The sequence below is a fragment of the Rana temporaria genome, chromosome 7 (genome assembly GCF_905171775.1).
Source record: "Rana temporaria chromosome 7, aRanTem1.1, whole genome shotgun sequence".
NCBI classification, from domain to species: domain Eukaryota; kingdom Metazoa; phylum Chordata; class Amphibia; order Anura; family Ranidae; genus Rana; species Rana temporaria.
The window spans coordinates 7,793,139-7,810,711 of NC_053495.1; the positions used below are offsets into that span (position 1 = coordinate 7,793,139).

At 48.0% G+C, this 17,573-nt stretch overlaps 1 protein-coding gene across 1 annotated transcript; it reads left to right on the plus strand.

Moving 5' to 3' along the window:
* The first annotated feature begins 795 nt into the window (after positions 1-795).
* Positions 796-12,791, plus strand: LOC120944798. Its single transcript, XM_040358587.1, has 7 exons — positions 796-950; positions 3,623-3,967; positions 6,266-6,385; positions 7,586-7,651; positions 10,698-10,738; positions 12,317-12,381; positions 12,648-12,791. Exons 1-7 carry the CDS (start codon positions 905-907, stop codon positions 12,652-12,654), a joined length of 690 nt encoding a protein of 229 aa, XP_040214521.1. The 5' UTR covers positions 796-904; the 3' UTR covers positions 12,655-12,791.
* Positions 12,792-17,573: the final 4,782 nt, after the last annotated feature.

A 17,573-nucleotide genomic window follows, 5' to 3' on the forward strand; every position in this document is an offset into this window, starting at 1 on the left:
GATAGATAGATAGATAGATACAGAAGATAGATAGATACAGAGGATAAATACAGATAGATAGATACAGAAGATAGATACAGAAGATAGATAGATACAGAAGATAGATAGATACAGAGGATAAATACAGATAGATAGATACAGAAGATAGATAGATACAGAAGATAGATAGATACAGAAGATAGATAGATACAGAAGATAGATAGATAGATAGATAGATAGATAGATAGATACAGAAGATAGATAGATACAGAAGATTGATAGATACAGAAGATAGATAGATAGATAGATAGATACAGAAGATAGATAGATACAGATAGATAGATACAGAAGATAGATAGATACAGAAGATAGATAGATACAGATAGATAGATACAGAAGATAGATAGATACAGAGGATAAATACAGATAGATAGTATCACCTGGAGAAGATGTGAGTATTAGCAGTGGATGGATAATTCTTAGGACGTGTTGCATGGTCGCTCCCATCTTTGTACAGTGTAGGATTAGAACGTTCTATATGATGTTGATCAGTTAGTTATGGGAACAGAAAGGTAGTCATATTGTTCTGTGGGTCTGTATGAGGAAGCAGACACAAGGGAGGTTTGCATTCCTTGTGACAGCAATAAAAGTGATCTGTTTGCATTGGGGGGGGGGGGGGGGATGTTGCCCAGGGTCCAATCAACATTAAAGATGGCCCTGATTGTCAGGAATAGTCCCATCTACAGAGGTCTGGGCTCCAGCACTGACAGTTAGAACAGGGCAGGTTTTCTTCCTGTGCTCTAATAATACACAGCACTCTGGAGGAAGGAGCTTCTTCTTTCTGTTGGTTTCTGTTCCTCCTTCGGTCACCTTGCAGAGAAGTGACCCTCGTGTCCGTCACTTGGTGCCCATCGCTGGCAGGACCATGCTGGATGGAGGGACTCTGCTGATGATACTGACAGCTCTGCAAGGTGAGGAGACATCGGGGATGATTTACTAAGGATTGAGCAATTCTGAAAGAACATTTAGTGAATGAGCAGAAGCTCTGCTGATTTCCATCATCCAATTATGTGTAAGCAAAAAAAAAAAAATGCATTTTTTTTTCTGCTTTTCCTTGCACATGATTGGGTATTCTTTGCAAAGTGAAGCTCTATCTCATTTACTAAGCTCTGGAGCAAAATAGAGTCTATCTGCCTTTAGTAAATCAACCGCTGTCTGTCCTTCTATGGCTGGACACTGATGGTAGAAGTTTGCTCGTCCTCTTATGGCTGGAAAGTGGTGAGGGGGGGGGGGTGTATTTCTGTCTGTCTATCCTCCCATGGCTGGGCACTGGTGGGGGGTCTGTCTATCCTCCCATGGCTGGGCACTGTTGGGGGGGTCTGTCTATCCTCCCATGGCTGGGCACTGGTGGGGGGTCTGTTTATCCTTCCATGGCTGGGCACCGGTGGGGGGTCTGTCTATCTTCCCATGGCTGGGCACTGGTGGGGGGGGGGGGATCTGTCTATCCTCCCATGGCTGTGCACTGGTGGGGGGTCTGTCTATCTTCCCATGGCTGGGCACTGGTGGGGGGTCTGTCTATTCTCCCATTGCTGGGCACTGGTGGGGGGGGGGGGTGGATCTGTCTATCCTCCCATGGCTGGGCACTGGTGGGGGGTCTGTCTATTCTCCCATGGCTGGGCACTGGTGGGGGGGGGGATCTGTCTATCCTCCCATGGCTGGGCACTGGTGGGGGGTCTGTCTATCCTCCCATGGCTGGGCACTGGTGGGGGGTCTGTTTATCCTCCCATGGCTGGGCACGTGTGGGGGGATCTGTCTATCCTCCCATGGCTGGGCACTGGTGGGGGGGTCTGTCTATCCTCCCATGGCTGGTCACTGGTGGGGGGTCTGTCTATTCTCCCATGGCTGGGCACTGGTGGGGGGGGATCTGTCTATCCTCCCATGGCTGGGCACTGGTGGTGGGGGTCTGTCTATCCTCCCATGGCTGGGCACGTGTGGGGGGGTCTGTCTATCCTCCCATGGCTGGGCACTGGTGGTGGGGGTCTGTCTATCCTCCATGGCTGGGCACGTGTGGGGGGTCTGTCTATCCTCCCATGGCTGGGCACTGGTGGTGGGGGTCTGTCTATCCTCCATGGCTGGGCACGTGTGGGGGGGTCTGTCTATCCTCCCATGGCTGGGCACTGGTGGTGGGGGTCTGTCTATCCTCCATTGCTGGGCACGTGTGGGGGGGTCTGTCTATCCTCCCATGGCTGGGCACGTGTGGGGGTCCGTCTACCCTCCTATGGCTAGAAACTTCTCGGGGAAGTGGGTCTGTTTGTCCTTTTAAAGTTGGACACTGGTGAGGGAGAAGTCTACCCGTCCTCCTGTGGCTGGACACTAGTGGTGGTCTGTTATTCTAAGGTTGGACACTATAGTGGGGGGTAGTCAGTCTGTCTGCCCCCCTATGGCTTGGCACTGCTGGGTAGGTCTATCTGTCTGTCCTCTTATGGCTGGACACTGGTGGGGGGTGAGGGAGTCTGTCTGTCCTCTGATGACTGGGCATTAGTGAGAGAAGTCTATCTGTCTGTACTCCTATGGCTGGACACTGGTGGGGAGCACTGTCTGTCTGTCCATCCTTCTTTGGCTGTACACTGGTGACAGAGGAAGTCTGTCTGTCCTCCTATGGCTGGACATTAGTGGTGGGGGGTCTGTCTGTGCTTCTATGGTTGGGCACTGGTCTGGGGAAGTGTGTCTTTAGGTTCTTCTATGGCTGGACACTGGCGGGGGGGGGGGGGGGTCCGTCTGTCCTCTGATGCCTGGACATTAGCGAGGAAAGTCCATCCGTCTGTCCTCCTATGGCTGGACACTGGTGGGGAGCACTGTCCCTCTGTCCTCTTATGGGCTGGACACTGGTTGTGGGGGAGTCTCTCTTCTCTGATGACTGGTCATTAGTGAGGAAAGTCCATCTGTCTGTCCTCCTATGGCTGGACACGGATGGGGAGCACTGTCTGTCTGTCCTCTTTTGGGCCGGACACTGGTTGTCGGACAACGTGTATCCAATCCCACGCTGAAGAAGTCCCGCCCATGGACGTAACGTGTACAGGGGGAGGAGTCACGTCTGACGTCACCCGCAGCCATCATCTTGGTTAGAAACTATTGGAAAAAAACTCGCTTGTGGATCAGACAGTCTTACTTTACGCGGACGTCACTGGCCACCAGGGGCGGACTGACAACTCATGGGGCCCCCGGGCAATAGGAGATTATGGGGCCCCCGGGTAATAGGAGATTATGGGGCCCCTGGGTTATAGATTATGGAGCCACACAGTATACACACACTGAAAAAGTACTGAAGAGACGGAGCAGCTATAATCTTGGGATTTTTTAACCAAAAGGATGTCGGGAAGGGACATTTCAGGGACAGATGTAAAAAAACATAGATTTTTACATACTGTCCCTGGTTTTACTGAAGCTGGCAACCCTGATGGGGCCCCCTAGTGAATGGTCAGTCCGCCCCTGCTGGCCACCTGTTTATTCCAGGTCAGTGACTCAGAAAGTATTAAAGACATTGAATTCTCATGACAGCCAGGCAGCTCGCATTTTCAGAGGCAAGTCTGCAGTGGTAGGTTCCTCTGAACATGGTAACCATGTCACGTTCTGTATTTTTCAGCATCTTCCACGCAGACTCTTGGTGTGTACCAGATTCTGAACGTTTCCGCCACTGAGCACGGTTCCGTCACCCTCTTCTGTAACTTCACCTTCAATGGAAATTCCACTGGCTACAACAAATGGTACCGCCGTGATGTCCAAGGGCCCGAGGTGACGAACACCAGCAAAGGGTACATCGGCAGAGTCTCCATCGTCAGTCCAGAAGGTTTCATGTATCAAAAATCCGCCAACCTTCGCCTCCACCAGCTGAATCTCTCCGACATCGGCCTTTATATCTGTGAGGTCACCCTGATGACGAGCCCTTTGCGGACCGCACACGGGAACGGGACCTATCTGCATGTAAAACGTGAGCTACTAAAATCCTGTAAACCCAATCACTAAAATCTCATAGAGGCTTTTGTAACTGTCAGGGGTTAACGCCGTTTACGATATTCCATTCCACCAACCCACGACAGCTTATCCGACACTCCACAATCCAGCAGACACGATCCATAAGAATTCCCCAGAAGGACGAGACACACAGCTCTGTCTCTGGTTCAAACGAATGACCACTTTAATGGTAAACTCTCAGGTTTTTATACAGTTAGAAGCCACATATGGACAATGACTCAACTCCACCCATAACATGACACAATGGGTGCTCAATACACATTCCGTTAGATAATGACATTCAGATGAGCTAATTACTGATCATTACCCAGACGTTCTGACTCTGCGATAAGTTATTCTCACCTGCTACATAAAACACATTCCTTTAGTAAACATAATTGACATGCTAATCCACTACACCTGAAAGGTCGACATCTGACCTTTCAGACTGCCAACACATATCTATCATCAATAGAACTTTCACACAATAGAGGGTTAGTTAGCATAGCACCATGAAATATCTTAGGAGCCAGGCTTAATTAACACAATAGACAATAGAATGCAAACACAGCAAGCTTTTATCACTACAGCCAGGTAGACTTAATTAGCACCTCAACAGTCTACGTGTCCCCACCTGATTGAGTCACTCTGCTATTGACCTGTTGGGGTCAGAATTAACCACCTGTAATATTTCAAGATATCCTGCAATACATGAATTATCATTACTGTCCCATCTAATGTAATCCGAGATATCATTTCTCAGTCATCCTATGCCCCTATTGGACATAGGATGACCCTAGACCCAAGAGTCATTGGTGAAGCTGGCACAAGAGCACCCCGCATCCTTCAAAAGTCTCTGGGTATCACGGGCCATTCCGTTACAGCTTTAACATGTTCATGTCATTTCTAAAGCCATTTTAAGATGAAAGCTTTTTATTATAATAATCCCCGGTGATCCTGCCGTGATGGTCCTTCCTGTTTTAGGGTAAGAACACTTTGTCCCTGTTCTCCTGTGTTGTCACCCTGTCATGTTAATGCCACTGGTAGTTTTTTTAATACATGTAGCAAGGTCCCGGGTCCCCAAAGGCCTAATGGTGACCTCCAGAGTTAAAGGGGTATTAAAGGTTCGATTTCGTTTTTTTTTTAAATAACAAACATGTTATACTTACCTCCACTGTGCAGCTTGTTTTGCACAGAGTGGCCCCGAACGCCGTCTTCTGGGGCCCCTCAGCGGCTGTTTCGGCTCCTCCCCGCTTCAGATAACCCCCTCTGGGAAGCGATTTCCCAAGGGGGTTACCTTGCGGGCGCGCTCCTGAGTCCAGCATTTTCGTGCGTAGACACGAATGCCGGACTCGGCCCCGCCCCAGGCGCCCGTGTGATTGGATTTGATTGTCAGCAGCTGGAGCCAATGGCTGCGCTGTTATCAATCTATCCAATGAAGAGCCGAGAAGCCCGGGCCGAGATCCAGTGCATTCTCGACGCGGGACTTTCGAGGGCTCAGGTAAGTAAAATGGGGGGGCTGGTGGGCCAGATGTTTTTTCACCTTAATGCATATGCTCAGAAGCAAATTATGAGACGGGAGCGCTCGTTCTGGTAAAACTAGCGTTCGTAATGGAGAAAGCACATTCGTCACGCTGTAACAGACAGAAAAGCACGAAGACTGAAAAGCGCGAATCAGCAAAAGCAGCCCCAAGGGTGGCGCCACCCGAATGGAACTTCCCCTTTATAGTGCCGTCGTACGCGTTGTACGCCACCGCGCTTTGCTAGAGCATTTTTTTTTAACGATCGTGTGTAGGCAAGGCAGGCTTAACAATAATCGGGTTGAAAAAAAAACGTTTTTTCTGGACCATTAAAAATGGTCGTGTGCATTAGTACTTGGTGGCAAATGCCTTGTTGGCAAGCACAGAGGTCAGACGTTTCTTGTAGTTGGCTACCACGTTTGCACACATTTTAGGAGGGATTTTGTCCCACTCCTCTTTGCAGATCCTCGTGATTAAGACTTTGAGGATGACGTTTGGTAACTCGAACCTTCAGCTCCCTCCACATTTTTTTCTAAGGGATTAAGGTCTGGAGACTGGCTAGGCCACTTCAGGACCTTAATGTGCTTTTTTTTGAGCCACTCCTTGTTTTGGGTTAAATAGGTCTGCCTCTAAATAGAACTCCTTGAAGATTTTTTGCACTGTTTCTTTTGAGTTTCGTGTCCCTGAGGTGAAGTCATTTCCTTGTCCATTGCACTTTGTTACGTTTCTGAAATGGTATTTTCCTCTCTTGGCAGCATTTGTTGCAGACGATTCGAAGTTGCAGCTCACCATTGCAGCTAGTTGCAGCACAATCACCATCATCGCCATCCTTGTCTTAGCGGCTGTGGCGGTTTTCTTTGGATACCACAAGAAATGTGAGTGTTGGACCGGCCCAATACTAATCATTCTGTTGAGGAGGCTCCATGAAATCTTAATCAATGACGTGACCTTTCAACGCTCCAGACTTTTATAATAAATCAGAGATAAGGGACAGACACAGGCTGAGGCCGAAGTGGTGGGTGGAGGCGGAGCTAGCAGGAGGGAATTCAGTCAATGAAAGAGTGGAGGATCTGGACTAGTCCATTGCGGCCGCGGCGATGGGCAGGGCTGGACTGGGACAAAAATTTGGCTCTGGACTTCATCCAGACTGGCCCACTTTGACAGGTCTCTCCCACAGCGGCCGGACAACTCCCGCACCCCCCCCCCCCCGGCTACCCAAGCCCCCTCTCCCCTTCACTAGCCACTAGCCGTTTTACTTTATTAAAACGGCTGGTAGTGGTACTCTTATAGGCAGTACCAGTGGGGAAGCTCGACATTATTTCACCCGGGGCAAAGAATCAGTTTGGTGCCCCCCCTTATGGGACAAGATTAGGCAGAAGTGATAAACTCCCAGGCCATAGCTTTTGAGTCAGCTGTCTGTCCCCTCCCCCATGTTCCTCTGTCGTCCCCCCTGCTCCTCTGGTCCACCCCCTGCTTCTTTGTTCCTCCCCAGTTGAGCGCTGTGGGCCGGGAGATGAGGTGAGCGCTGCGGGAAGGGAGAGAAAGAGAAGCGGAGGGGGGCGGCGGTCCGCTGTCACTAAAACCGGCCCACTGAGCCATCGTCCCACCGGGAAACTCCCAATGGCCAGTCCATCCCTGGCGATGGGGGTGTTCTAAAAAACAGCTAAAGGGAAATGGAGCAGCCAGAGCCTGCAGGGATGCCCTTGGGATGATTGGACGGTATCACCCGACTTGGGTGCGAAGTCACTTGGCCACTGACACCCCCCCCAATGTGTGGTACCTGGGGCGGACCGCACCCCCCGCCCCCCTATTGGTACGCCCATGAAGGGAAGATGTATAAACAAAGGTATTTCAACCAAATTCCACCTTCTACTGTCTTCTACTGAAGGCCGCTATCTCTGGTTGCACTCCTTCTTACCCATCCATTGGAGGGAATATTAAGGGGACCCCACTTTGTAACACCATGTCGGTGTGATCTGGCCGCATTGGAATGATTGGGATTTCTAGGTGTGAAGAGGTCTTTTGTTTCCTATGTAGGGTCATTGTGTAATACTGACTTCTTTCCTCTCCTACAGTCTCAGAGTGTCTTCTACTGAGGAAGATGGGAGATGAAGATGTCCACACCTATTGTACAGCAGAAGGTAAAATGGTTAATATCAAATCATCATAAAGAGGGGCAAATATAAGGGATGACGTAAGAAAAACCCAGTCAATCCCTGAATTAATTACCCTCATGACCAGACCAGGCTGAGGGGTAGGCAGAAGTGGCTGCCTTGGCACTTCAACAGGGGCAGGGGGAGGACAGGACCTGCAACCAAGTCTGTATCCTAGCCTAGGCCAACAAGGCCCAGGCCTAGGGCAGCACTTTGCAGGGGGGCAGCACGAAAAGAGTCCCTGCCGGCTTGTGCTACACTATTAGTGTAGCACAAATTGCTTCTAATTTTAACTGTTCTATCAGCCTGGACCACAAACCTTCCTCACTGTGCTATGTATTTTCTGCTGCACCATTGGCATGGTTATATCTTCTATATCTTAGTCCTCTCCATAAAATTATCAGAAATTTGTGCTTAAAGTAGAACTATAGGCAACACTTTTTTTTTTTATTTTGGATTGAGTAAGGGGGGGTTATAGCCCCTGCCAGTTTATTTTTGACCATCCCTGTCCCATTGCAGAGATTTCCCTTCACTTCCTGCCCCATAGCCAAACAGGAAGTGAGAGAAAATCTATGCAAATTAAGGGAATCCATTGCCCGCCCCAGGCCCTAAGAACTAGTGCCCCCACTCGAAAATTTCAGGGTGGGTCTTAAACAGAAAGGGGTGTGGCCTTGACAGGAAGTGGTGGGTCATATTTAAATTAGGGGGTGCACACGTTTTGTCAGGCCTAGGGCAACACAAAACCTAAATACACTACTGCCTGCAACCTATGCTGCTGAAGTAGTTGGCAGCACATTTAGGGGAGGCACCTCACCTAGGGTGCTAAAAGACCTTGTCCCAGCATTGCTCTCTGCTTCCTCCAGGGAGAAGACCTGAGCAGGGCAAAGGAGGGTGAAAACAGAATAAGCAATATATGTATTGGGGAAGGGGTCCAGCACAGAGTAAGGGAAGAAGAAGCTGTGTAAGCAGCGGGTATCACCCCCTGCTAGCACTACCCCTCTCCCCTTACAAAGTGCCCCCCAGCACAGATCTGACCCCCCCTTGCTAGCTCTCTCCCCTCCCAAAGCACATATCTAACCCCCCAGCACTAGCCCTCTCCCATCCCAAGGAATCCCTCATCACATATCTAACTCCTCCCACCCCCCTGCTAGCACTAGCCTTCTCCCCTCTCAAAGCACCCCCCCCCAGCACATATCTACTCCCCCGCTACCACTAGCCCTCTGTCCTCTGAAAAGGACCCCCAACATATATCTGACCCCCCCTCACTAGCACGAGCCGTCTCTCTCCCAGAGTGCCCCCCAGCACATATGCAACCACCTCTGCCCAGCAATAGCTCTCTCTTCTCCCAAAGCGCCCCCCTAGCACATATCCAACTCCCCCCCCACTAGCACTAGCCGGCTCTCCTCCCAAAGCACCCCCCAGAGCACATATCTGACCCCTCCCCCTGCGAGTACTAGCCCTCTCTCCTCCCAAAGTGCCCCCAGCACATATCCAACTCCCCCACCCCCCCTACTAGCACTAGCCCTCTCCCCTCTCAAAGCGCCCCCAGAACATATCCAACCTACCTCCCATGGTCTTTTTATTTTGTACTCATGACTACTACTATGCATTACACACTCCTGTCCCCTGCAATCTGTACATTAAATATTTCCGACCCCATAACACATAATCATTTGGCCACACCCACTGTTTACCGCTACGTGCACTGCATTACTGCTCTCCTTGGGGCAACCAAAAGTGTCCCAGGTTTTTTACAATCTTTTAGAGTATACGCCCCCCAAAAAAATGCTGTGCACCACTAAAGTGTTCGGGTTTGGCTTGAAGAAAAGGTGGTAACCCTAGTGCCATGGCAGGCAGATTTAATAATTCTGCCCTATTAGGCCCAGCAGACACTTAATTTTCCTGTTATCTGCTGTTAATTTGGATTGTCATTGATTGCTGGGGAGTTGGAGATTTACAGTCTGTAACGAAACGTCCCACACTCTGCTTGAGTGCTTTCGTCATCTACCACTTCCTCCCAGTCTGAAAATAGATATCAGATATGCCAACCACTATCAACAACAAACAAGACGATACTCGTTTGTTTGCTGAACGTGAACTGTTTAGAACCAGAAGACAAGTCTTATATACAGTTAAAGAAGAGGTCCCCCCCTTCTGCTCATATTACTCTAACAATACACCTGTAACCAGAAACATAAATTAACATGAGCTAATTAACTGTTGTATGTGTTATATCAGTTGTTCATCAAATATGGGGTGTTCCTTAAAGGAGATTTTTACAATAAAGTGATCACTGACACAATCATGTGAATTATGATTATTATCCGAGAAAGAAAATAAAGATTAATCTAATAGCAGAAGGCTATAAAGCAGTGGTTCTCAACCTTCTAGTGCTGTGACCCCTTGATAAAATTTCCCAAGTTGTGTGGACCCCTAACAGTAAAATTATTTTTGTAGTGTGGGTTGTTAGCACCCAAGGCAAGACAAGCATTTTGCGCCCCTAACCCACAGACATTTAGCGCTACCTGAGTCCTTTTAATGGCAACTATAATCACAGGTAATGTAACTCACTGAGTCTCCGGCTTCACAGTGTCTCCAACTTTGTGGTGTCTCGTAGCAGTGACACCTATGCCGAAATCAGGAGATAGGGTCTACTCCAGCACCTCTCACTTCACATTCCTCATCAGTCACCTGACCTCTAGTCTTTGGCCCCCAGCCATGCCGTGAACTGAATGGGCGCCTGCAAAGAGGCTGAGTGGGTGGCTGCGGGCTCCAGGAACAGCCCATCTGGGTGATCACAGGCTCCAGGGATAGCCCTGCTGGGTGGCCACAAAAAGACTGGGAGAGTGGTGTGAGATTCGGGAACAGGCCAGGTTTGGGTGACCCCCTGACAAATCATCATTCGACTACCGAAGGGGGTCCCGACCCCCAGGTTGAGAACCACTGCTATAAAGGATATTAGGGGATTTTTCTTCTCTGAAGGTTTCTTGGCATTTATATAACATATATATTATGGTACTTTTTTTTCTCCTAGAAATAAGAAGTCACATTGATGAACAGATGATTCCCCAACAGGTAATTCTGTTTGCCCAGTTCAGGGGTGTGCAGAGTTCAGGGGTGTGCTACATACGTAGTGTGAGTTCAGGGGTGTGCTACATACATAATGCAGAGTTTAGGTGTGAGCTACGTACATAGTGCAGAGTTCAGGTGTGAGCTACATACATAATTCAGAGTTTAGGTGTGAGCTACGTACATAGTGCAGAGTTCAGGGGTGTGCTACGCACATAGTGCAGAGTTCAGGTGTGAGCTACGTACATAATGCAGAGTTCAGGTGTGAGCTACGTACATAGTGCAGAGTTCAGGGGTGTGCTACGCACTTTTAGGTAGATTCACAAAGAGTTAGGCCGGCTTATCTACAGATAAGCCGACCTAACTCTGAATCTAAGCCGGCCTATGTTTAAGTGTATTCTCTAACAGAGATACACTTAAACATACCTAAGATAGGCTTGGCATGCGCCATTCTATCTTAGGCTGCAATGTTTCTTTTGACCGCTAGATGGCGCTGCCATTGCGGCCGGCCCAGATTATGTAAATTAGGTGCTACACCGATTCCCGACGATTTACGAGCGCACGCCGGGCCTACACCGTCGAGTTACGTCGTTTCCGTACACGATAGGCCGCCTAAAGTTATTCCACCTATGAGGTGGAATAACAATGTTAAGTATGGCCGCCGTTCCCGCCGCGAGGTTCGAATTTTTTACGTCGTTTGCGCAAGTCGTCCGCGAATCGGGATTTACGTAGTTTACGTACGCGTCGAAATCAATAGGCCCGTACAGCCTACTTAGCCGCAATGCGCACTGGGAAATGTAGTCGCCCGGCGCATGCGCAGTGTAAAAAACTTAAAAAAACGTGAGGTCAAGCCACATTTCAATAATACACGCCCCCCTCCCAGTCATTTGAATTAGGCGCGCTTACGCCCGCTCGTTTTAGGCTACGCCGCCTAAAATTTGAAGGTAAGTGGTTTGAGAATCACTTTTAACCTAAATAATTTAAGGCGGTGTAGCCTAAAAAGAGTAGGCTAGGCCGTCCTAATTTTAGGCGCCCGTACGTGAATCTACCCCATAGTGCAGAGTTCAGGGGTGAGCTACATACATAGTGCTGAGTTCAGAGATGTGCTACCTACATAGTGCAGAGTTCAGTGGTGTACTACGTACATAGTGCAGAGTTTAGGGGTGAGCTACGTACATAGTGCAGAGTTTAGGGGTGTGCTACATACATAGTGGAGAGTTCAGGTATGTGCTACGTACATAGTGCAGAGTTCAGGGGTGTACTACGTACATAGTGCAGAGTTTAGGGGTGTGCTACATACATAGTGGAGAGTTCAGGGATGTGCTACGTACATAGTGCAGAGTTCAGGGGTGTGCTACTTACATAGTGCAGAGTTCAGGGGTGTGCTACTTACATGCACAGTTCAGATTTGTGGGAGCCATTGGGAGACAAGCTGTCACTTGTAAACACAGAAGCCGGACTTCAATTTTTACAATTGATAGTGGTGAGCAGAGAGCAAAGGGCCGAACCAGAGGTGGGGGAACTGAGTTCCACCAAGTTCCAACTGAAAAAGCCCTGCTCATAATTGTAATCTTATTTCCACAGATATATCGTTCTGAGAACCGAATCTACGTCAAGGACAATTTACAGTATGATGTAACTCCAACCAGGTAGGAAGAATGAGTCTTAGGTCCATTTACTGAGACTTGGTGGGGGAGGTGACACTGACTCCACCAATAATAGAAGAGCATTGCACAGCATTCTCTTTACCACATTGGCCTTTTTTATCCAGGTGAAGCCCCAACCACAGCCATATTGTCTCCTCTGGACTTCAGGAATTCAAACCAGAGATAGTTGGCCATTGGCCAATGTTGTGTCTACTAGCCCTTCACCAGGATATTATTATAATTGCTATCTTCTATTACCTTTCCAACAGATATTGAAAATGAAAAGTCCTCTTGAATCGGCAATACTGACAGCTAAGGCCCAGTATGAATCCTCTGGAGAACAGCAGCCCCATTCTGGGCTTTGAAAGAGTAGAAGAAGCCAAGACCAAGACCTCAATGGCTGAACTATTATCTACAGAATGCTGGAAATGGTGGTTCTCTGTCTGTGTGGTCCATGGATGATCTTCAGCATTGTCCAGCCAATGGAGCAAGAGATTTCGGGAGAACGCAGATCTTATGTGTATTGAGTACTATGCAGTAGTGTATTTCGGTTTTGTGCTGCCCTAGGCCTGACTAAACTCGTGCACCCCCTAATTTAAATATGACCCACCCCTTCCTGTAAAGGCCACACCCCCTGCTGTTTAAGACCCGCCCTGAACATTTCGAGTGGGGACACTAGTTCTGAGGGCCTGGGGGGGGGGGGCAATGGAGTCCCTTAATTTGCATGAATATCCTCTCACTTCCTGTTTGACTATGGGGCAGGAAGTGAAGGGAAATCTCCGCAATGGGACAGGGATGGTAAAAAATAAACTGACAGGGGTTATAACCCTCCCTTACTCCATCCAAAATGAAAAAACTGTGTTTAGGCTACGCCGCCGTAAGTTAGCTAGGCAAGTACATGATTCTCAATGTACTTGCCTGCTAATATACGGCGGCGTAGCCTAAAGCGGGCGGGCGTCAGGGCGCCGAATTCAAATGTGTGGAAGGGGGGCGTGTTTAATGTTAATAAGGCTTGACCTTACGTTTTTGACGTTTTTTTTGTTACTGCACAACGGCCCGGGCGCCTACATTTCCCAGTGTGCATTGCGGCTAAGTACGCCGCACGGGCCTATTGATTTCGACGTGGACATAAACGACGTAAATCGCTATTCGCGGACGACTTACGCAAACGACGTAAAATTTTCGAATCTCGCAACGGGAGCGGCGGCCATACTTTAACATTGCTATTCCACCTAATAGATGGAATAACTTTAGGCCTGATAATGCCTTACGGAAACGGCGTAAATCTACTGCGGCGGCCGGGCGTACGTTCGTGAATCGGCGTATCAACTCATTTACATATTCTACGCCGACAGCAATGGAAGCGCCACCTAGCGGCCATCCGAAATATTGCAATCTAAGATAGGACGGCGCAAGCCGTCCTATCTTAGATATGTTTAAGCGTATCTCTGTTTGAGCATACGCTTAAACATAAGTCGGCGTAGATTCTGAGTTAGGTCGGCTTATCTACTGATAAGCCGGCCTAACTCTTACCGAATCTACCTAATGGAGAGGACTAGGAAGATATAACCATGCCAATGGTGCAGCAGAAATTACATAGCACAGTGAGGAAGGTTTGTGGTCCAGGATGATAGGACAGTCAAAATTAGCACCCCCCCCAGTTGTTGGCCGCCTGCATACCCCAAGCATTACGGCCGCTTTATGGGGGCGCTAGACTAATTTGCCTCTGCCCAGTCCTCCCCATAAGACTGGCGCTACACTAACAGTGTAGCGCAAGCCGGTGGGGACTCTTTCCGTACTGCCTCCCTGCAAAGTGCTGCCCTAGGCCTGGGCCTTGTTGGTCTAGGCCAGGATACAGCGCTGGTACTATGTGGTGAACGATCTTTCTGGTGCATATAAAGGATAAGCCTCACCACCATTGGTGACCAGATGTTACATGGTTCTGTGGATGTGATTTGTTCATTTACTATTTAGTAGCTGGATCTGTGTTGGTGGGCGACGGGTTGGAGGAGATTTGTGTGGATTGTTTTGTTTGTACATTTTTTTTTTTGATGTACCGTATTTATCGCGGTATAACACGCTCTGGCGTATACCGCGCACCCCCAAAGTGGCCCCCAATCCTGTGGGAAAAAAAGATTTTTTGTTTTTTTTGTACTTACAATTTTGGTGTCTTGCGCGGCGTCCATCTGCGGCCTCGTCGGGTCCGGCGTCCTTCTGCGGCTTCGGGTGTCCTCTTCGGCGGGTCCGGCGTCCGTCTTCGGCGGGTCGGGCGTCCATCTTCGGCGGGTCGGGCGTCCATCTTCGGTGGGTCCGGTGTCCATCTTCGGCGGGTCCGGTGTCCATCTTCGGCGGGTCCGGCGTCCTTCTGCGGCGTCCTCCCGCTCGTTTCCCGCCACGACTTTGAATACTGCGCCTGCATATAGCGAGCGCAGTACACTCGTGAATCTTCGGGCAGGCTCGGGCGCCTTTCGCACTGACGTCCTGTACGCTCAGGACGTCAGGACGTCAGTACGAGAGGCGCCGAGACTGCCCGAAGATTCACGAGTGTACTGCACTCGCTATATGCGGGCGCAGTATTCAAACTCGTGGCGGGAAAGCGGGTATCGGCGTATATCGCGCACCCACGATTTTGCCCTGATTTTCAGGGCAAAATAGTGCGCGGTATACGCCGATAAATACGGTATGTGTTACATGACATGTTAGTATGGGAAGGCAAGGAGCATAGGCTCTCATTAGTGCAGTGGGCGTGTATTTCTAATTGATTTATTGGTTAATTGTTTAATTGCTTAATTGCCAAACCATGCTTACTTGTATCATGCATATATATATATATATATATATTTCATGCAATGTATGGTCTATGACGTTTGAGTAAGAGCTGACTTTAGCACGAAACGCGTTGCCTTTCACGTTCCTGTCATACTTGTTATGTGATTTTAATGCTTCAATAAAGATGCCAAGGAGCGCAGCAATATTCCGGATTTTGCATGTTAATGAATCTCACAGAGAAGCCGTGCAGCACCCTGGGTTCCAGTTCACAATAGACATGTGCATTCGTTTTCGTCCGAATGCATTTTCGCCCGAATTTATGGGTATGTTTGCGTTCGTTTTAACAAAAGATAGCGAACGTGCAGAATTCGAAATCCAAAAGATCCGACTTAGAAAATGCTTTATTTTCGTTTCGTTGCGACAAGAGTTCGATATAGATAGGAGATTCGACATGACGGTGACAATAGCGATCTGTGTCTATCGAACCTTCGGTCGAATGCTAACCTAACTCTATTAGTCCGAGATTATTCGACATAGAGAGAAAAGATTCGACATAGAGAGAAAAGATTCGACATAGAGAGAAAAGATTCGACATTATAGAGACATGAAGATCCGACATAGAGAGAAAAGATTCGACATTATAGAGACATGAAGATTCGACATAGAGAGAAAAGATTCGACATTATAGAGACATGAAGATCCGACGAAGCAGCTAAAAACATACGATCGCCACAAACGGACATCTATGGTCAAATGCTCGGCCCATAGGCTATAGAAGAATTCTAATGTTGGTTGACTAGTAATAATAATTAATAAATATAATTCTTACTAGTCATACAACCTTAGAATTCTATTATAGCTTGTAGGAGGAGCATTCGACCAGAAATGTACGATTGCGGCGTCGTACAGTTTAGCTGCTTCGTCAAATCTTCTTAGAACATTCGACAGACACCCTGAGACTTCAATGACAGATTCAACCTTAATTAATTTGGATTTTCGGACAAATGCATTTTTTACCGAAAAACAAATTAATAAAAACGAATTTCGGGAGTAACTAAATAAATTTATTTTTCGTACGAAAACAAAATTTCCGAAACAAAATATTTCAGTGTGCACATGTCTAGTTCACAACATGTGAAAGTCAGTCACTCACCCAAAAGCGGCGTTTCTTTGGCTTTAATGATTGTCACCGGAATAGGCCCTCTGAAGCCTCGTACACACGACCAAGTTTCTCGGCAAAAACCGGCAAGAACCTTGCTGGGAGATATTTTTTTGCAGAGGAAACCGGTCGTGTGTACATTTTCGTCGAGGAAACTGTCGAGAAACTCGACGAGCCAAAAAGAGAGCATGTTCTCTATTTCCTTGACGGGAATGGAGAAAATTGGCTTGTCGAGTTCCTCAACAGCCTAACAAGGAACTCGACGAGGAAAACGATGTGTTTCGCCCGACGAGTTCCTCGGTCGTGTGTACGAGGCTTAAGAGAAAAAACTCGAACTCCTTCCACTCTAGGTTACTTTGTTGCTGATTTCACATGGACTTCCCCTGCAGTATCCATGTAGCTGCTGTGGATCCTAGGGATGGAAGGAGGGCCCTATTAGGGAGGCTGTTAAAGCAAGTAACTGTGAAGTGTGTGACGGGAGTCACTTTGTGTGGGGGGCTCATGGAACCCAGCTTACTTTAGAGAGTTTGGGGAACAGCTCAACAGGCCCCTCTTATGTCTAAGTTACCCTGTGTCTATTAGGGGCACAGGGTGAATGAGAAAATGATGAACAGCTACTTAATGGACACTGAGAATGTGGTTTGGATTACTTCAGATGGTCTCTGCCAGCCCTGGGTCTCCTGTTGTCTACTAATCTGAACGGTCTTTCACCCATTGTTAATTGTGCTAATTAAAGGGGTTGTAAAGGTTCATTTTTTATTTTCTACATTGGTTCCTTTAAGATTACTATCTTAAAGGAACCAATGTAGAAAATAAAAAACGAACCTTTACAACCCCTTTAACACACCTTTGTCCCCTAGCAAACTATTGAAAGGATGTTTTTCTTGAGTTTTGTGGGGAGGTTTTTTGTGTGCTTTGTCCCCATAATAAACACTATTTACCATGACCCTCGTCTAATGTGCCTTGAATTAAATACAGATGTATTCCACGGATTAAACAATTGTCTCTGGCATTATATATAGTGGGAATGCATCAACACAGAACTCAACAGACTGATTGGGTGGTTGGGAACGTTTCGCTGGCTCCCTATTTCTCTGTTCTGACATTTCTGCTGGCCACAGCTGTGATAATCTTATAAGATATGAGAATTCTGGGCATGTCAGGTAAAACAACCTTTTCCGGTCTGATTGGTGGTGTGTAGGCCCCTAAAAGACTCCTGAGAGATGATTTTCACATTTGTCCAAAAGTCAGATTACCAAATCACAGT